The sequence below is a fragment of the Myotis myotis genome, unplaced genomic scaffold, assembly GCF_014108235.1.
Source record: "Myotis myotis isolate mMyoMyo1 unplaced genomic scaffold, mMyoMyo1.p scaffold_m19_p_18, whole genome shotgun sequence".
Lineage (NCBI taxonomy): Eukaryota > Metazoa > Chordata > Mammalia > Chiroptera > Vespertilionidae > Myotis > Myotis myotis.
Window position 1 is genome coordinate 4414934 of NW_023416322.1, and position 21123 is coordinate 4436056.

The 21123-nt window shown below is 54.2% G+C and overlaps 1 protein-coding gene across 5 annotated transcripts; it reads right to left on the reverse strand.

The window, feature by feature from the left end:
* Positions 1–282: 282 nt before the first annotated feature.
* On the reverse strand, positions 283–12274 carry SELE (selectin E). Of its 5 annotated transcripts, XM_036343962.1 has the most exons (14): positions 12151–12274; positions 11758–11840; positions 10533–10919; positions 9559–9666; positions 8991–9176; positions 8100–8285; positions 7622–7810; positions 6578–6766; positions 6003–6191; positions 5121–5297; positions 4518–4628; positions 3821–3842; positions 3654–3718; positions 283–2715 (listed from the first exon to the last, which is right to left on the reverse strand). In XM_036343962.1, exons 2-13 carry the CDS (start codon positions 11813–11815, stop codon positions 3670–3672), a joined length of 1851 nt encoding a protein of 616 aa, XP_036199855.1. In that variant the 5' UTR covers positions 11816–11840; positions 12151–12274; the 3' UTR covers positions 283–2715; positions 3654–3669. The 5 variants fall into 5 exon arrangements, with proteins under 5 accessions (XP_036199855.1, XP_036199856.1, XP_036199858.1 ...); XM_036343963.1 differs by lacking the exon at positions 3821–3842 and having other exon boundaries at positions 10587–10919; XM_036343965.1 differs by lacking the exon at positions 6003–6191.
* Positions 12275–21123: the final 8849 nt, after the last annotated feature.

Genomic DNA, 21123 nt, shown 5'->3' on the forward strand with positions numbered 1-21123 from the left:
CACTTAGGTGAAATGCCCAGACCAGGCAAGTCCATGGAAGCAAAACTGGTCCTGTTCACAGGGACTGGGGTGCGGGGAGTGGGGAGGGAGGGTGACTACTGGTGGGTACTGGGTTTCTTTTGGGGGAGGTAGGTGTGCTCTGGAGTTACATGTGGGGATGGCTGCAGGATCTTGTGAATATACAAAAACTATTGGATTGTACACTTAAAAGGGTGCATTTTATGGTGTGTGAGTTTTACCCAAATAGCACAGAATTGTTAAGAAAGAGGCCGGGCACAGAGATACATATAAACATGTTTATTACCAAACTTTATAGTGCCACGTCAACTACAACAAGTATGACATAAGTTTAAATAAATACATACTTTAAAAATTACAAAATATTTTAAATCATAATTTAAAATACTTTATAAAACACAGACACACTTACATCTCACACAGCTATTTCCAACTTAATAACATACACATCTACATTGGAACAGTTTCAGACACAATGGTCCTTCATTTCCTATGTAGTCTGATCGCACATTTCACATGCATCCTCTTTCTCTTATTTCCCAGAGTCCTTGGCCCTCAAAACCCCTGCCGTCCTGACTCCTGTCGCCTCTCCTCTTACTTCTGGCTTTGCCTGGGCCAAAGCGCCAAAGCGCCTCTGAGCGTGGCTTCCTCGGCACATGCAGAGGCGACGGGGGTGTGAGGGAGCTTTGACCCTCACACCTGTGAGGCTGAGGCAGCCTTGCAGTCACTGACAGCACTTCTTAGGGCCAGCGATCAATAACTGGACTCCTTAGGAGTTTTAAGCTGCTGTCTACACGAATATAAATACTTGCTCATCCAGGCTTCCCTCCCTTTAAGAACAGCCTAACACACAAGAAAACAACTGGGAAATAATTACTCGGCATCTTCACTTTGTGAAAACCCGCTGGGTGAACCCAGGACACGGGCGGGGTCCTATCGTGGACTTAGGGCCTTGCACTCGTCAAGAACTGTATGCTGACACATCACATCCAACAAACATCTTTTGGGGGATACAAAGCACATCCTTATTCCTACAGGTGGGTGCTTTTTCAACAAAGACATTCACGAAAGTGTCCCTTCATTCATTTGCATGTATGCTTTTACCAAATCAGAACATGTGGTCTCCTGGAAGTTTTTCATCATGGAAACCACAAGTTTCTGAAAAATTAACTGACCGTGCACAGCGTCTGCCACTTAGCTTTTACTCACCCGGTACTACTCCATTTTTTAAAGGCAACTGTAGGAAAAAACTTAACAATGTACACTGGTTACCATTGTACATTGTCAGGGGATAGGATTTGCCCTTTATTGAAATATAGCCACTGCAGATGCAACATTAGAATTTGTTAATAAATAAAGAGGTGGTGATCTAGGAAAGTCCTAACACTTACATATGTTAAAGTGCCTACAACACTTGTAGTGCTGGATTAAGAATCATGGAATGCATGCTCCATGCAAGTCAGAAGAATACTACCTCTAAGAATACTTTAAGGAGCACTGATCCCACAGGGAACAAAGTGGTCCAGGATTAGTTTAGTAATCTCCACGCAGGTGTGGGTTATTGTCTTTTTTCATGTCAGTAACAGACTATCTTTGTACAATTTGTTTCCTCTAAACTTTTGACAATTTTCATTCAGCCCATGACAGCAACTTTGTAACCAGTAGTTATAACACTACTAGAGTCCCGGTGCACCAATTCATGCATGGCTGGGGTCCCTCAGGGTGGCCTGCAGGGATTGGGCTGAAACCGGCAGTCCAACGCTGCCTGCTGCTCCTGCCTGCCGCTGCTGCTCCCGCTCATCCTGGCCCCCTGCACCTGCTGCAGGCTCACACCCAGTCAGTCCTGATCGGGCGCCCTCCCCAAGGTGGGTGGCCGGGATGTGATCAGCCCTCCAGGCGGGCCATGGGACGGGATGCTCTTGCTGGTCCAGCATCTGGATCCATTCTGCTGATGTTCCCACTGGTTGTCAGGAGCCACCCGGTGGCCACTTTTATATAATTTCTTCCTTGTGAAGCAAATAGGGAGGGGAAGAGGCCACGGTGCCCAAAGCTGACTTCCAGGAGGCCAGGGGCGCTATCGGGATCGTGCTGGAGGCACCAGTCCATCAGTGCCTGGTCCATTCTCTGGAGATTGGACCTGCAGGACTACTGAGGGGGTAAGTGGCTGCCACTGGGATGGTGGGCCACTGGTTTGGGTCAGTCAGCTGATGATGCTCCCGCTGTGGGAGCCAACTGACCACCAGGGGGCAGCTCCTGTGTTGAATGTCTTCCCCCTGGAGGTCAGTGTGCGTGATAGCAACTGGTCAACTGATCATTTAGTCACTTAGGCTTTTATATAGAGAGATGAAGGACAAAAGAAATAATGTCACAAAATACTGGGTTTCTCCACCCAGATTTCATCAGGAGTGAGGGAGAGCTAGAAAAGGAGTTCTGAGACTCCAGAGCCTTGGGCTCTTTGCTTTTGTCTGGAAGAGAATATCCTTCCCCCTGTATCCAGCACTTTCCAGATCCTTAGAACAGGACAAAGGAAATTGAGTCATTTTGCTGGCAGGCTGTCCTTGCCCACGGGACTTTGGTCCTTTGAAGTTCTTGGGGGCACTGCAGTCCAGCTGCAGTAGGTGACAAAGGTCTGATATCCAAGGAGAACTCTCTGCCGTCCTCAGGGCATCGCTCGCATTCCTTCCTTTACCTGTGTTCCTGCAGGTACAAGAGTGCAGATCATCAGGACACTTAATATTCTGCATAAGAAGAGTGACAACAGAATTCATCTTCTGTTCACTGTATGCACTCTCACTGGGGTAGTGCAAACATGAACAGCGAATCCTACTCCGTTAGCTTAGTGCAACCATTCTGTATGAGACTGTAAGGGTGGATTTGTGTCATATATTTGTCAAAACCCCTAGAATATACAACACCAAGACTGAACCCTAATGAAGACTGTGGACTTTAGTTAATAATGTGACAATGTCAGCCCACAAATGATAACAAAATATCATACTAACACAAGATGTTAATAATAGAGGAAATGGGGGGTGGGAGTCAGGGTATGTTGGAAGTATGTGCTTTCTGCTCACTTTTCCTAAGAACCTAAAACTGCACACAAAAGGCACTAATTTTTTAAAAAGCATGTGGAGGAGACTTGACCCTTTCAAATTCTCAGAAAACAGAGCAGAGTGGTTAAGGCCACCAATTCTATAACCAAACTGCCCGGGTATGAATCCTGGCCACACCACTTACTAGCCTTGAGATTTTATGCAAGTTACTTACCTTCTCTGTGCCTCATTTTCTCCATCAATATAATAATAAATATAGGAATAGCCCCATCGCATAGAATTCCTAGCTCAGAACAGTTCCTAGCATATAGTAAGTGCCATATAAAGGTTAGCTATTATCATCATTATTAGCTATTATCATCATTATTATTAACTTCCATAAATGAACTGACTCAATGTGGCCAGAGCCTGGTTCCTTTCCTCTCCTTCTACAAACACATGAGACCACAGTCCATAAAATCCCCTGAAGGGGTGACCCTTCGCCCCCACTCTAGAAACTGGCAGATTTGGGGGGCTCAAGGAACAACAGAACATGTAAAGAGGGTGTCTCCTCTCAAAACCGCATGTGATTTCAATGCCTACCTGGCTGCTTTTGGACTTAAATGAACGTCTGATAGGATCCATCTGATGGAGGGCTGTGGCAGCTGCTGCAGAACACACAAGAACACTGGGTGAGGCACCGCTCTCGACGGGAAGAGAGAAAGACGTGCAGGTGCTCCGTGGCACGCGGGGTGCAGAGCGCAACTTACCTGGCGGGAACAAACTTCTTTGCTGCAAGAAAAAGACAACCGTAATTTGGACTCAGTGACTTCGAAGGACATATCGAGTCCAGAAACAGTCTGATTCACCCTCAGAGTGGCACACGCAACACCTTTGGGGGCCCCATGTCATCAGAGCGCAAGCACAGCCTGGCGGCAAGTAGGGCTGCGTGCAAGTGGACCTCACGGAGGGGCCTAGCTTCCCACACAAGCCGCAGCCACAAGCTCGGCTTGCCAGAGGTAGGGTCCACTTTTTCATGACCAGTCCCGAATCCGGGTCTTATGGGAAATTTCCTTTTTTGTAATCAGAACTTAATTCAAAAAAGTTTTCAGTACTCCATAGGCCAAACAAACCACAAGTGTGGCTAGATGCTTCATGCATCCCTCCGATTTATTCCACCATGGAAGCCTGTTCCCCAAACACATTTTCAGAGACATTTTGCCCATTTTCCTGGGAGCACGGGCCCTGGCGGCCTCTGCACGGCCTCAGAGGCCACAGAACCCAGCACGTGTGGTGCTGCCCATGGTCGTGCAATGTGAGTGCAACTGACACACATTTCCTAAAACTTCCCACTTGGGTGCTATGAACTCTTCCCCTAAGACTGCTGCTCCACATGACTGCCGCTGACTATTGATGTCGCGCGTGGAGAGCGTGGTGCAGGGTTGGGGTGCGTGCACAGGCCCTCACCTTTCTTCCGAAGGCGCTTCAGGAGCCAGAGGAGGAACGACGCCGACGTCAGGAGGGAGGTCCCGGCAGCGGAGAGCCCGATGGCCAGGGGCAGGCTGGATGGGGCGGGGGCTGCGGAGACAGGGAAGAGCCGTCACGAGAGGAATTGACTTGAAAGTCCTACTGCTTGTGGATCTGCCCTTTGCTTTGTACACACATTACAGGACACAGAGCAGAGGAGCCGTGTGGTTCGTATGTGGGAGGAGGCGTTGCATTAAAGGCCTGGGAGGTCTGCCCAGCCTGGCACAACTCATTGCCACGGTCTTTCCCGGCACACAATGCACCCCGGGCTCGCTCTCTCTCTCTCTCTCTCTCTCTCTCTCTCTCTCTCTCTCGTCCCCCCCCCCAGCTCTCCCTTTATGATGGTCAATATTCCACCCATTCTATCAGCATGTCACCTCTTCTGTTTTCTCTATATTCCCATTAAATTGCATGTTCACAGCTCAGTAACCTGGCCAACCCTTCGGCCTTTCCGGTTTGGATGTAATGGATCGTCATTATTTTAGCCAGATAACCCCCATCTTCACTCTCGCCTCCCGTCAACCCCGTCAACAAGTGCCTCACCTTCGCAGGTGGGCAGCATCCCGGACCAGTGTCCTGCAGCACCGCACATCAGAGCCGCCGAGCCATTGAGCGTCCATCCCTCGGGGCACGTGAAGGTGCACTCAGCGCCGAACACGAGCTCCCCATCGCAGCTCACAGCCACCTTGCCGGGCACTTCCGGGTGTGAGCATCGCACCACTGCAGGAGAAGGACCGGGCAGAGGTTAAGGAAAATCCCCTGGAAGCTCCTAACCCTGGCTGGACAGGCAGTGCACAAGCACGACTTATGGACATGGCGTCATTTTTTTTAATTTATATTTTACTAGAGGCCCGAAATTCGTGCAGGGGGCATGGGGTGTCCCTCAGCCCAGCCTGCACCCTCTCCAATCTGGGACCCCTCAGGGGATGTCCAACTGTGGGCCTAAACCAGCAGTCGGACATCCCTCTCACAATCCGGGACTGCTGGCTCCTAACCACTCTGCCTGCCTGCCTGATCACCCCCTAACTGCTCCCCTGCTGGCATGATCTTCCCCAACTGCCTTCCCCTGCGGGGCTGAAGGGGCTGAGGGACTGAGGCTGGATGAGGCAGGGCTGAGGGGACTGGGCACTGCCATCTTGTGAGGGCATGATGGTCAATTAGCATATCACCTCTTTCTTAGATAGGATTGATTTTGGAGAGGGAGGGAGAGAGAAAGAGAGATAGAAACATCAATGATGAGAGTGAATCATTAATCGGCTGCCTCCTGCACGCCCCCTACTGGGGATCGAGCTTGCAACCCGATGCTCTATCCACTGAGCCAAATTGGCTAGAGCAAGGCACCACTTTAAATGAGGCTCAAGTCCCTGGGGGCAACGTGTGAGGACTGACCCATATCTACTCCTTCGAGTCTGACTTCAGTCTGACCTTGGCAGGAGGGGGCCTCCTGTGTCCACTGTCCCCGAGCCGTGCACTCCAGGCGAGCTGCCCCGTGCAGTTGGAAGCCGTCCTCGCAGCCGAAGGTGCAGGAGGAGCTGGGGGTGAGCTCCCCGGCAGGGCCGTGGCGGCACCGCACCCAGCCGCTCTGGGGCCGGGGCACAGGGCCACATCTCACAGCTGGAAGGGGAGCAAGCACATGAGAGGCTCGCTTGTCTCAGGCAGCCACGGATGTCTCCAAGTCCCCGACTCCCTGGCTCTTCTATATATAAATACATCGTTTAAATTTTCCTTTGGTTAATCCTCACCCGAGGATATTTTCCCATTGACTTTTAGGGAGAGTGGGAGAGAGGGAAAGGCAGAGAGAAACATCGATGGGAGGGAGACACATCGCTTGGTTGCCTCCTGCACGAGCCCTGACCAGGGCCCGGGCCGGGGAGGAGCCTACATCCCAAGTGCATGCCCTTGATCGGAATCGAACCCGGGACCCTTTGGTCTGCAGGCCAAACCGATTAGGGTTTCAATATTTTTTTCAATCTTGAAAGAAAACAAAAACAAAACCGTACCTTCACAAGTGGGCTCCCCGCTGTCCCACTGTCCTGTGGGGCCGCACTGGAGCCTCTCGGGTCCTGCCAGCTCGAAGCCTGGCTCGCAGGAGAACGCACAGCTGTCGCCGGGCTGGAAGCTCCCGGAAGCGCTGGGGGCACAGCTCACGTGGCCCCTCTCGGGCCTGGTTGGGGCTTTGCACTGGGAAGCTGAAACACCAACGCGGTGGTCAGCAGACGCTGGCGGGACAGGAGGGGCCCGCATGGCTGAGTGGACCCAGTGCACCTCGGACAAGGACGCGCTCAGGGGGGCTCAAACTCTTGGTTACCCCGGGAAAGCCGGCCATGGCGCTAACCAAGGACGGGCGGCCCCTAACAGGACGGGCCCTCGGTGCTCCTCTGACATGAGAAAGAGGGGGCCAGGGCCAGGAGAGGTTTGCATGGTCAGAGTGCAGCTGGGGGTCTGGAGCCTATAGAGGGTGCCCAGGGAAGGGAAGTCGGAGGCAGCCACTCAGTTGGTCTGCTGTGCAGTTGGGTGCGGCTCATGGCTGTTTGTCCCTGGACAGGGCTCGGTGCCGTGTGTGGCTAGGAGGACAGCAGCACCTGGGAGTGGAACCTGCCTGTTTTCAACGTCCTCCTCTCGCCTTGTGGACTAAATGCTGCTGCTGAGGCCTGTGACAGCGGGCGCCCCTCCCCCTGCTGGCCCTGACACTTCCAGGAGGAAGGGAAGACGGGTTCTAGCATCGGGGAGCTCTCGTGGTCCCCCGTGTTAAATGTGAAACCTCAGAGTGAGACCCTGCTTCTCCCACCCCGGCGGCCCAGGGTCCCTCAGCAGCACATTGGGGAGCCGGCCCAGCGCCCGCTCTCGCTGGCTGCGCTGGTTCTGCCAGGCGCATCTCCAGGAGCTGAGCCTGCTGCCCCGAGCCTGAGCCTGACTTCCAGTCTCCTTCCGACCCGCCCCCCCCCCCCCCCGCAACACACACACACACACACACACACACACACACACACACACACACACTCCCCACCTCCCAGGCTGCGGCTGCCCGAGGAGGCCGGGCTCACCTTCACAGAGCGGGGCGGGCTGCGCCCAGTGCCCCTGCGCCGTGCACTCCACGCGGGCGGGGCCCCGCAGCAGGAAGCCCGCCTCGCAGGCGAAGCTGCAGGAGGACCCGAAGGCGAGCTCCCCGGCCGGGGAGAGGCTGCAGTTCACGGAGCCGTGCGCAGGGGGGTCCGGGGCGCCGCAGGTCACGGCTGTAACACGGGGAGTGGGCAGTGAGCAGGGCTGGCGGGGCCGTACCGGCACGGGTGCGGGAAACGCGTCTGAGCCGCGAATCCCGACCGACCGACTGACCCACCGACCCACCGACCCACCGACCCACCGACCCGCGGACCCGCCGACCCGCCGACCCGCCGACCCACCGACCCGCGGACCCACCGACCCACCGACCCGCCGACCCGCCGACCCGCCGACCCACCGACCCACCGACCCGCCGACCCGCCGACCCGCCGACCCGCCGACCCGCGGACCGGGGCTGCCTACCTGTGCACGTGGGCTCCTCGTGGTCCCAGCGCCCGGACGCGGTGCACCGGAGGCGCGGGGCCCCCACGAGCGCGAAGCCTTCCTCGCAGCGGAAAGCGCAGCTCGTGTTCCACGGGAAGGCGCCGGGGCCCCGCGAACAGTCCACGGACCCGTGGGCCGGACGCGCCACCTCAGGGCACTCGACCACTGCGGGTTGGAAGGAAGGCACATGAGCGTTAGAGGAGAAGCCGGCTTCCTGCTCAGTTTGCGTCTAGGACGGAGCAAGGGGCTGCCTTCAAGGGCGTCCAAGGCCCCGGAACTCCTGGGGGCGGCACCCCCACGGGCTTTCCTTCTCTGGGGGCGATTTCCCTCTTTTCTGAGTGTTACTCTGGGCCCAGTGTCTCTGATCTACAGTCCGATCTCTCCGCGGGCCCCTGAGCGCGTTTTCAGGGGCCTCAGTGCCGGGAAGGAGACCCTCGGTCGGGAGCCGGCTGGTGGTGGTGGAAACAGGAGTGACAGACAAGACACGCGTTCACTTTAACCCCACGGTCCCCGAGGAAGGGGTCGTGGTCTCTGGCCGAGAAGATAAGACCAAGCGAGAAGGAGACGCTGAGGCTGGCTGACTGCACAGCCCTGCGCGGGTCTGTTGTTGACGTCCAACAGGGAGAGAAGGCGAGAGCCCCTGCGGCCTGGAGCGTGTGCCCTGGCTTGCAAGTTACCAGGGCCGCAGGGACACCCCTTTCACACTAGAAAAAGCCTCTCTCCCCCCAGCGGGCGCCACCCCGGCCATAGACACGGGCTGAGAAACAAGCTTTCTTAAAAGACAGCGACAAAAAGAACTTTCCCGAGAGCTTGAAAACGTTCCAAGTTGGATAAAAAGCTGAGGCAGGCAGGGGTGCTTCGGAGACTCACCCTCGCAGCCTGGCAGGGGCGCGCTCCACTCCCCGGAGGCGGTGCAGCGGGCGGCCCGGGGGCTGCTGGGCCGGTAGCCCTCCTCGCAGCTCACGGTGCAGGAGGCGTTGTAGCTGAAGCTCCCCCAGGGCTGGGTGCAGTCCAGGCGTCCGTGCTCAGGGGCGTGCTGGGCCGGGCAGGTCACCACTGGAAAGGGAAACCGAGTCAGTGCTGCCCTCTCTCAGCTCCTGTGGGAGGAGGGACCCCGGGAACTGCCGCTCCTGTGGGTTACAGGTTTCCTGAAAACGGCCCATCTGCCTCGGGTCACAGAATCCCAGCCACAAGCCCCAAGGAGGTCTATTCTCACACTCATCTTGCAGCGAGGCAGCTGGGCCTCGGAGCGCAAGTCCCGGCCATGGGGAATCTGGGGTTTGAACCTGGAGGGTCCGGCTTCACAGGCTCAGCCCTTGCCCACCTACCCTGGGCACCACATGCCCCCCGGGAAGCGGAGGCCTGCAGACCCGGCTCCAAGCCAGCGAGCTCGGCTGGCACTGCCGTCTCAGGGAGGGACAGGTGGCATCCTACTCACCCTGCTCGCACTGGAGGCCACGGAAGCCGGGGTGGCACTGGCAAGTGTAGTTGTTGATGGTCTCCACGCAGTCGCCATGGCCGCTGCAGGACGTCGGGGTGCAGGCAGCTGCGGGCACACAGGCATGGCAAGGAGGGTCAACAGTGAGCACCACAGACGTCACCAATGACACGAGTGCCCGACGTTCTGACTGAGGCGCCTTCCCAGAGCGCCAGAGCTGAGCTCCAGGCTTGCGGCTGAACCCTTGGTGCCAGCACACGGGAGTCAGGGGGACGGCCGTCCCTGGCACCAAGGCTAGGAAACTCACTGAATCACAAATTCGAAAGATGGCTCCCCTGCCACCGGTAAACAAGGAGCCAAAACACGCCTCGTGCGTGTGCATACACACCCTACACACGTACAGACCTAGGCACGCAGCTATGGACACATGCACACATGGGTTCTTGCCTACATTCACCCAAAGAAGCAAAGAGATACTTTCTCAAGCAGCACACGTTAACACCAGATCTTTTAGAACATAAAATCATCACCCTAGCCGGTTTGGCTCAGTGGATAGAGCGGGCTCAGTCCCCAGGAGGAGGCAGCCGATCGATGATTCTCTCTCATCATTGATGTTTCTAGCTCTCTCTCCCTCTCTCTTCCTCTCTGAAATCAATAAAAATATATGTTTTTAAATCACATAGAGATCAGTGTTTGCCTAGTGCCAGCAGTTTGTGGTGAGGCCTCCCCCACCGCCATGCCGTGCCCACCTGTGTAGCACAGGGCGCCTCCCCCCCGCTGTGCCCACCTGTGTAGCACAGGGCGCCTCCCCCCGCTGTGCCCACCTGTGTAGCACAGGGCGCCTCCCCCCGCTGTGCCCACCTGTGTAGCACAGGGTGCCTCCCCCCAGCCGTGCCCACCTGTGTAGCACAGGGTGCCTCCCCCCGCTGTGCCCACCTGTGTAGCACAGGGCACCTCCCCCCAGCCGTGCCCACCTGTGTAGCACAGGGCGAGCTTTTCCTTGCTGCACAGCTCGTCGTTCCACTTGCCCCGGTCCTGGTCCCGCTTGATGTAGATCTCCACGCAGTCCTCGTTGGCCCGCTTGTTGTTCGGCTCCCCGGGGGCCCAGTTCGCGGCCTCCTCCGTCAGAGGCTTCCCGGTGCCGATCCAGACCCACTGGCCTTTGACCTTGCGGATCCCGATCCAGTAGTAAGAGCGTGAGTGGCTGAGTATGGAGTCCAGGTACTGAATCTCCTCCTGGTTCTGAATCGCCACCAGGTGGGTGTAGTGCTGCTGACAGTAGGCGCTGGCCTCGTCAAAGGTCATGTTGTAACTGGAGACATTGTAGGACCAGGCTCCGCCCTGTCTGACCAGGAGGAGCGCTGAGCGGAACGTGAAAGGAAGGAGAGCGGTTAGTCCTGCCCTGGTCTGGCTCTGAGCTGCCTTCCTCCCCTCCCCGCTGTTCTTCTTCCCCCTTCCACTGAGGGGAAGTGCAGTTTGCCACCCTCACATGGTAAGTGCACCGTTCAGGGGCATTAAATAGCGTCATATGGGCAGGCCTCACCACCACTCATCTCCACACTCTTCCATCCTGAACACTGAAACTTTAAATCTATTGACCTATGACCCCCACCCCCTGCCCCAGCCTGGCGACCAGCATTCCGCTTTCCGTCCCTAAGGCTTGCTCTGCCCTGTCTCCTGCCAGCGGAGCTCTACGGCTGTGACTGGGCCTTTTACCCTCTTAGGGAGGCCGACAGTGGGCTTCTGGGTGACTCGAACCTCGCTCGCCTTTTCCAAAGTAAGAAGGGGTTTGGACGGAGAAACTTCCGTTTCCTGCGCTTTTCTTCTGTGACTGACTCTGCACTTGCTTTGCCTGCTCCCACCACAGCCCATAGGACCCCTCTGCAGGGGACAGTGGTCAGAGTGAGCAGGCGCTGCCGGGCGCCACCAGCCTGCCGGGGAGCTGTGCCTGCCGTGACCCTGACCCTCACGTGCCTCTGGGACTTAGCTGTGCATGGTCAACACCTCGCACTTACGGAAACCGAGGCACAAAGAGGTAAGCTGCCCTGGTCCAGGGCAAGCCGCATGGTGTGGGAGGCCGGGACGCTGCTCGGCCCTGCGGTGCACAGGGTGCCCACCCACCAGGAAGCATCATCGGTCCGAAAGGGCCCCGGTGCCCCGATGGAGGATGGGAGAGCTGCTTGGATGACATCGGCTTACCAAAGGCCAGAGCAGAGAGCAGCCGCGGGGCAGTCATGGCTTCAAGAGTTCTTCCCATCGAAGGTCAGACTTGAGGTGTTTTTCTGGGGAGAAAAGGCACAAAACGAATTACAGAATGAAACCCAGGCGGCCGGTTCCTCGGCTCATTCTCCAGGGATGTTTGCGGCAGCCTCCCGGGACCTTAGGTAAAGGGCTCCAGGGCCACAGTCTCTGTGAAAAAGAGGTTTGCCTGAATGAGTAAATGGGGATTGTAAATGTGCACCCTTGCGGTCCCAGGGAAAAAACAGCCTTTGCCTGTCTGGACGTAGAAAGATCCCATCGGGAGGCCGTTGCATATCTGTTCATAGCGGTCATCTCAGTTGCATGGCCCAGGGCTGCTCGTTAGAGACTTACGGAGAGGTTGTTTCCCTGTCCGATTCTGATTCCCGGTGCGTCCCCTCTGTGTCCCGTCCCCTCTGAGTCCCCGTGCCACTGCGTCTGCTGCTCCTGCAGTGCTGGTGCCAAGTCAGCCGACAATAGCAGAGCCTGCTCTGCCCGAGCCTTTATAGGCCACTGGCTTCCTGTGAGTCACAGGAGAACACTCCAGACCCGCGGGCAGGAATTCCCAGCAGCATCCCAGAAGTTTCCTGGGAATATCCATGATGCTAAAGATTATAATGATACCAGGAACCCTGCCCCTCACAACCAAGTCTCCTTTGTTACGCACCTTTCCATTTTACATGAATTCTATTAATATGACACAAATGCATGGTCTTTCATTTTAATCATGTAAAATCCCCATCTTTAAAAGGTTTTAAAACTTTGCTAATCAGCCCTGGCTGGTGTGCTCAGTGGTTAGAACGTCGGCCCATGCACCGAGGGTTGAGGGTTTGATTCCCAGTCAAGGGCACGCACCTGGGTTGCAGGTTCGATCACTGGCCCCAGAGCTCATTGGAGAGACAACCAACCGATGTGACTCATATCAGTGTCTCTCTCTCTCTCTCTCTCTCTCTCTCTCTCTCTCTCTCTCCTCCTCCTCCTCTTTTTCTCCCTCCCTCCCTTCCCCTCGCTCTAAAAAGCAGTGGAAAAATATTCTCAGGTGAGGATTAAAAAAAAAACAAACAACTTTGCTGATGAGCAGCAGCTCCTCTGTAATTGTGGTAGTAGTGACAGTAATGGGTTACCAACCATGTGTTCCCTCTTTCTCACCTTTCAAGTCAACCCATTTTAAGGCACACTGTCTTGCAGAGGAATGAGTCATAAGCTGCACAATAATCCTCAGATTCTGTGCATAGTTACAGCCAAATTACTAGAAATAATATTTCCAAAATGTATTGAGTACTTACTATGTGCCAGCCCCCATTCTGAGTATTTTGCACATTCATCTATCTATTTAGTCTTCACAGCAGTCTATGAAATAGGTACTCTTACTGTCCCCATTTTAAAGGTGAGGACATTGAGACACCGCAGGTTTTACCTTCTCAGCCAAAAGCACAGAGCTGCGGGGGAGACCCAGACAGCCACGCTCAGGACCCAATCCCGTAACTGCTGCCTCGAGTCCTGGTTCCTCTTATTGTCAGGCCCCCGATGGGCCTCCCTGTCCTGCCCGAGTCTTCAGTCTTCCTTCTTCTTCCCCGAGCAACAGGATCACCCCAGCTTTCAGCTGGGAGAGCTGATATTCATGGATCCTGAGACACGGAGGCAGGAAGGAAACCCAGAACAGAGGACAGAGGCTGCAGTGAGAATGGATCCCAGCACCCCGCACACGGGGAGAACGAGGACAAAGAAGTGAGCGTGCAGGCCGAGCATCCCTGGGAACCACTGTGGACCCCTTTGCCACACTTCCTAGGAGACCTGACTCCAGAGCAAATTCTCTCTGGAGCTAAAGGACAAGATGATTGTTTAAATGTAAATTGAGATAACTCGAGGAGAGAACCCAATACCACAAGGAGGGATAAAAGAAATGAGTGGATGCCCTGACTGGTTTGGCTCAGTGGATAGAGCCATCGGCCTGCGGACCAAGGGGTCCCGGGTTCGATTCCAGTCAAGGGCATGTGCCTTGGTTGCGGGCACATCCCCAGTAGAGGGTGTGCAGGAGGCAGCTGATTGATGTTTCTCGCTCATCGATGTTTCTAACTCTCTATCCCTCTCCCTTCCTCTCTGTAAAAAATCAATAAAATATATTTAAAAAAAAGAAATGAGTGGATGAGACTTGTGAGTAAAGGTAACCTATTATTATTATCACTAGAGGCCCAGTGCACAAAATTAAGTATGGTAGCCCACCGCTGCTGACCATGCTCGTCGCCCCACCCGCCCACCTGCCACTGATTGAGACGCTTGCCCGCCAAGCGCCTTGCTGCGATCGGAGCCTGTGGGCCGCAGCGGAGGGACCAAGAGGTGGTCAATGCACCTCATGGCGACTGGTCGAGCGGTCGTTCCAGTTGTGATGCTTATGGCCTCTGGCCTTTTATCACATGGGATTGTAACAGTGGGAATTGTAACCCACCCCACCATTCTCTTGACATTGTTTCTTTAAATGCTGACACGAACTAGTATGCAGCTTGAAGATAAACAGCATGTTTGTCTAAGAATCCTAGGAATTAACTTCAGAAGATACAGGCCCTGAACTTCAGTCATCCCTGTTCCGGGAGTTTTGCTGACCTTCAAATGTAGAATCAGGATGACAGAGACCAGGATGATGCATATCAGACCATCACGTGACCAGTTTTGAGATCCTTATCGGAATGGACTGTGCTGGACTGAATGTAGAGAACCTTTCAACCCCCCTCCTTGATTTCTTTGTTCAGCTTTCCCTCTCCCTCCTTATGAAAACCACTGAGGTGGGGAGATGGGCTTGGACAAGAGTCCTCCATCTCCTTGAGATGCCGGCACTTGAATGAACCGCTTTCCTTTTTCACCAGCACCTGTGTCGTGAGTTTGTTTGTTTTTTGTGGCAGCGGGCAATCGAACTTGGGTTCTGGTTACATTATTATTGTCACCAGGGTATGAAGTTCCAAACCTAACACAGTCATCCTGCATTCTCCCAGAGGGAGTCCTTGAGGGGGGTCTGAGAATAGGTGCCTGGGTGTAGGGGTCTCTCTTCAAGCTCTAGGGCTGCTGAAGGGTCACAGACAGACATGGAGGCCTGTCATAGAGAGACCTCAGCACAGGGAGGGGCAGGATCCGGCGACAGATGGACTGCACCTCTTCACCTGCACTTTCCTGTCAGGTGAAGGGCACCCCCCTTGGGAGCACCCCCTTGTTGGAGATCAGCAATGAGTGTCAGAGGAAATTGGGTGAGAGTTGAATAGTTGGGGATGTTGAATCTTATCTCTCACTCCCCAATAAACCTAATTTCCCCCAAGTAACATGCCGATTAGAGGTGTCCCTGCTGGGTTACACCTCTGCTTCATGTGGGCCCCTTTACAATCTCCATCGTGGGGGAGACAAGAGAAAAATCAGGAGGTGGGGCACACGTGGGCACAGCCCAGCCCCACCACCGGGCTGCTTGGTCTCGGAGGCGCCACACTTCCCGGCTGAGCATCCCTTTCCTGGAAGCTCCTGCCCGCTCCTCCTTTAATGGGGCCCCGAGGACTCGAACCGCTTTCGCTTCTGTGCCCAGGTCAATTCATGCTCACCTTTATGACGAAGGGACAGCCCTGAGGGAGCGAGAGCCAGAGCAAGGATGTCGGGGTTTCCAAGACGAACGTTGCCGTTTTCTCCAAGGTGCCCTGTGCACCGTCGATGGCTGGGGACAAAGAAAAGCCACAGGCGGGAAAAGGCAGCACCGGCCATGACACAGGCAGAAAGGCAGCCTGGGAAAGGCGTGGATTTAGCGCTGGCTCCTCGCTGCTGATGGGAACGGCAAAGCTGGCAGGGGCCGCCTCTGGCCTTCTTGAGGCCCTCAGTCCCCTCACCTCTGGGTAGGGTTGCTAGGCGCTCATTTTTTAAAAACTTGGCACCTTCCCCACAAATTCTACTCTGCTGGCATCTAAAGCACTTCTGTAGAGTCTAAGGCGGGGGTGGGCAAACTTTTTGACTCGAGGGCCACAATGGGTTCTTAAACTGGACCGGAGGGCCGGAACAAAAGCATGGATGGAGTGTTTGTGTGAACTAATATAAATTCAAAGTAAACATCATTACATAAAAGGGTACGGTCTTTTTTTTTTAGTTTTATTCATTTCAAACGGGCCGGATCTGGCCCACGGGCCGTAGTTTGCCCATGGCTGGTCTAAGGTAAGGGAGGAAATCCCAATAAAGGTTCAGTCCTACGTGCAGAACACAGCTGTATTTCTTGCACACCCCAAATCCTGAAATACACTTCATACCAGTGTACCATCACAGTGTCCAATGGCGTGCCTTGTTTGATCAACCCACGGGCATATTTGATGGGAAACTGATCTGGCTCCTGCTAAGTTCATTCCCCAGGAAGGCTTGGTCATTCATTTGGGATTTGGAGATACCTTGGGTCATCGGAGTCAGGTAGGAGCCCTGGGCACTCTTGATCTGCACTCCCACACCCGGGGGGACGGGGGGTCTCAAATTCTCCTCTTGAAGAAGACTAACTGGGCAGCTCAGTTATTTACTTATTTGTTTGTTTAGAAAATATTTTACTTATTGATTTTAGAGAGAGGGAGAGAGAGAGAGAGAAACGTGGATGTGTTGTTGCACTTGTTTATGCATTCGTTGATTAACTCTTGTCTGTGCCCTGACCGGGGATGGAAGCCACAGCCTTGGCGTATCAGAATGACACTCCAACCAACTGAGCAGCGTGGCCAGGGCCACGGGCAGCTCGTTTAAAATGCACATCTTCAGGCCCAACATCCAGAGCGTCTGACTCCATAGGCCTGGGTGGGGCCCAGGAAGCTGCTCTTTAAGCGGATATCTCAGGTGATTCTGACACGATGGCCAGGTCCTACCACTGAGAGGCTCTGCCCCCAGGCCACCTAATGTGGGAGGGAGCATGGAGAAGGCCTGCAGCGGGTGCTCAGTTACAGGCGCCGGATTAGCTGCAGTCAATCCTGACACCCTCTCTCCTGGACGGCCGGACGCCCGTCGGTGGCAGCACTGGGCAGACGCAGGGACGATGAAGGGTGAGTGGGGGCTTCAAATTCCTGGACATGGAAGGTGAGTGGTTTGCAGCCAAGGACAGGGAATTGCGGCTCGTGGGGACACATGTATGCACCTAGGAGCTTATTCTCTGTTCTCCGCTTGACTTGGAGGAGAAACGGAATTCCACTCCCCTTTCTAAATTCTCTAGATAACGCTGAGACACTTAACATTTCCTTGCTTCCTGCGTGGCAGAACCTTATCTCGAGGCTTCCTTCTTCTGTTTGGGGATGTAAGAAGGAACGAATGGGAATATCTCCAAAATGAGCCGGTCCTGGTGAATTCCCAAGGCGGAAGAAACCGGCGCGCGGGCTGGAACTGGCAGCTCTTCCTGGTCGCAGCCACCCGTTTGGCAGCAGGGGAAATGCCCAGGTTTGAGAAAAGCCCCGCGCTTGTTTTCCTTGGCCGCTGAGCCCCTTGTTTTGTCAGTCCGAAGTTCCTTGAGGGTTATTCTTAGCTCTGTGGCGCCTCACATCAGAAAAATCCTGGCCTGGTCACTTTTCAAATAAGAAGAGATTGCTGTTTTATACGACTTAGCTCTGCGACCGGAGCAAAGCTTCTTTGCCTCTTTATTTTGTTGTTGTTAATCCTCACCTGAGGGTGTTTTTTCCGTTGCTTTTCAGAGAGAGTGGAGGAGAAGGAGGGAGGGAGGGAGAGAGGGAGGGAGGGAGGGAGAAACATTAATGTGAGAGAAACACATGAACTGGTTGCCTCCTGCACGTGCCCCAACTTGGGACGGGGAGCAAACCCACAACACAGCAACCCAGGTACATGCCCGTGACCAGGAATCAAACCCACAACCCTTCCGTCCATGGGCTGACGCTCTAACCACTGAGCTACGGGTCAGGACGCTTCTTCGTCTCTTTCAGTCTCAGATTTCCCATCTGGAAACCAAAGGCACTGGACCCCGGTCCCTGCCGGCTGTAATGTATAAACACCAGAAAAGACATGAATTTAAGTCCAAGTGTTCACTCCTTTTCCTTGCTGTGCAGTTTTTAGCTAACCCTTCACTGTGATACCATCCACAGAGGGCCTACTGTGCGCCACGAGGCTTGGGTACAGGACTGCATAAAAGTCTCACCCAGTGAGGTGGACAGTGTTCATTCTGTTTACAGAAGACGGTGCGCAGACCTGGAGAGGTTACGTGACTTGTCAGTGTTTCTTTCCGTTAATGAATGGCCGAGCAGGGATTCGAGTCCGTGTCTGTGTTATTCTAAAGCACATGCCCTTCAGGATGACTCCATGCCTGCCCAGTTTGAAACCTCACAGGAACGTGTACCTGAGCTTTTGCATAAAAAATAAAATAAAATGCCCTAACCGGTTTGGCTCAGTGGATAGAGCATCGGCCTGCGGACTGAAAGGTCCCAGGTTCGATTCCGGTCAAGGGCATGTACCTGGGTTGCGGCCACATCCCCAGGGGGGAGTGTGCAGGAGGCAGCTGATCGATGTTTCTCTCTCATCGATGTTTCTAACTCTCTATCTCTCTCCCTTCCTCTCTGTAAAAAATCAATAAAAATATATTTAAAAAAATAAAATAAAATAAAATAAAATAAAATAAAATAAAATGTTATAGTTACGGCCACCTCCTTGGCTCCCCTGGCCACCGCCCTGTGAGCTCGGTTGTAGGCCGGTGCCCTTCCGAAGCAGAGCCTGAGGCAGCGTGCAGTGCAGTCTTTTATTTGGGACGTGACCCCAGGAGCCACCGTGGGGCAGTGAGGAGGCGAGAGGGAAAGGGAGGGAGGAAGGAAGGTGTGCTAGTAAGCAGGTGGCTGAGGGGGCCAGTTAGACAGGCATGCGCAGAGCAAGGGCGATGGGCCGGGTGCAGGGCACCAGGGTAGAAGGTCCCACACTCCTGGCGACGGAAAAGCTGGTGGAGCAAGTACTGGAGAGAAGTATCGTTAGCCAGGACCTCGCCCCCCGGCCCCTGTCCACCTAGAATGCTGCCCCTGCAGGGGGATTCTCCTGACCATTCCTCCCCTGGCACCTGGTGAAGCCATGTGGGACGCCCCAGCCTTAGAGAAGAGCCAGCCCCATCGAACTTCCATCCAAGGACCCGAGGCGGCTGGACAGACCCTGATAGGTCAGCTGGAAGGAGAAAGCTGTTACCCCCTCTGAGGGGCTAAAGGAGCCCGAGCCCTCTCCTGGGCAGCTCTCTGAGCCGCCCGCTGGAAATCCCTCGTCCAGTTACCCTCTCTTTGCTTGCCCAATAGATCTTCTCCAGCGCGTCTGAGTCCTGGCTCTGAATTCTTTCCCAGCCAGAACTCAAGTACTGAGGTTGCTGAACCCAGGTCCGGTCTGACCCCAGCGGTCAGACACCTGGTACGGTTCCCACCGCCCCCTGGAGAACTCTGGGAGACACTGCAGCGTGTCCCCAAGGAGGCGCAAGGGAACTGGGGGGAAGGGGTATATGTATCCATCACTGAGGGCAATGGGCCGAGGGCGTGGTTAATTCCCGTGGGTTCCTGGGATGGAGAAGGCCTCCTGGGTGGAGTTGCAAGTGTTTGCAGTTGGAAATGGCATCATCTGACTTAGGTTTTAAAAGGATGATCTGTATGCTCTGTTGGGACAAGGTAAGTCTTAGTTTTCTATTGCTGCCTTAACAAATTACTACAAATGTAATGGCTGAAAACAGCCCAAGGTTATTTCGTAGTTTCTGTGGGTCAGAAGTGCAGGGCGCTCAGCTGGTTTCTCTGCCCTGGGTTTTGTGTTGCCAAATTCAAGGGGTCAGCCCGTTGGGCTCTTCTTGGGGCTGCGAGGACGATTCCACTTCCAAGGCCATCCACGTTGTTGGCAGGATCCACCTCCCTGTGGTTGCAGGCCTGAGGTCTCTGTTTCCTTACCGGCTGCTATCCACCTGAATGTCCCGGCTCATTCTCTCCTTCACCTTCCAAACCAGCAATGGCAGGTGGAGTCACCCTCTTCAGATCTCTCCAGCTTCCCCTCTGCCTCCTCAGTGTCCTGCCTAACGCTTCCCCTGCATCTCCGCCCCTACTCTGCTGCCTCCACTTCTGCGATTAAGGGCTCATGGGATTGCATTGCTCACCCAGATAACCCAGGGTAAGTTCCCTCTTTTAGGGTCAGTTTGTTAGTAACCTTAATTCCATCTGCAGAATCCCTTCTCACAGTACCTAGACTAGTGTTTGATGGGATAACCAACACACAGGAATCTCAGGGGGTGGTTAGGAGGGGAAAACATATTCAGCATTCTGCCTCCATGGTCGGGACGTAGGCACAGCTATGCCTCCAGGGGCCACGCACCGGTGTGCCAAGGCCAATTCCAAGGCGATGTGTCTCCTGACCTGGTGCTTGTATGTCACCTCTGCTTGGAAGGGGGACGAACGCCCTGAACGAGGGTGGTCCAGGCCTTTAAGAGGGGATTAAATGTACACAGCAGAGGACCCACCGTGGTGTCCCACCCATACCCCCTTGGCACTCCTTTTTCCTGAATAACCCAACTCCATTCATTTTTATGTCACATTCATTCATTCACGCTGTGAGCTGAGGTCACCCACATGGACGCTTCACTTTGTCAGTCCCAACGCTTGAGTGATAATTACCACCATTAACCTAGCAGCTACCGTTAATGGGTCACTCCACACTGGAGGCAAAATTAAGCACTTTACCAAGTCAACAGGCCTGAGCTACTACTGTCCCCATTTTACAGATGAGGACGCTGAGGCTGAGAGAGTGTAAATAACTTGCTTGGTTGTAACCATCAGTAGGGTCAGAGTAGAACATAGAACAGTCTGAAGCCTAGTTGCTCATCTGGGATCCTTAAAAATGGCTGACCCCTAGCAATATGTACCCAAAACAATGAAATGTATATAAAAATTACAAACAAATTTTCCCTTTTAAAGAACTTTTAAGAAAAAACACCAGGGCCTTGACAATGTTGGTTCTTTTTGTCCTCCCCTGTTTCAAATTCTCCTTGTGGTTTTGGTTAGGCGGCAAAGACCACAGGTCACCTACAGTAGGTGCTACACAGGTGGGCTGGCCAGCTGGTCTGGCCTCTACTCAAAGGCGACCGCATTCACATTCTGGGACAGGTCACTGCAGCCTTTATTTAATTTATTTTTTTATATTTATTATTTTACTTCTGTGTGATCTAGTGTATTGCTGTTTATTTTTTGGCCCATGTGATATCTGTGTGAAACAATGTTGTCCAACGATAAGTTGGAATTTTATTTTGCTGGGAGGTTCTAACATGGCATAGGGAAGGGCCAATCCCACGCTACAGAGCCGTTTTCTAATCCGTGGTCCTTGCTCTAATCCAGTTTT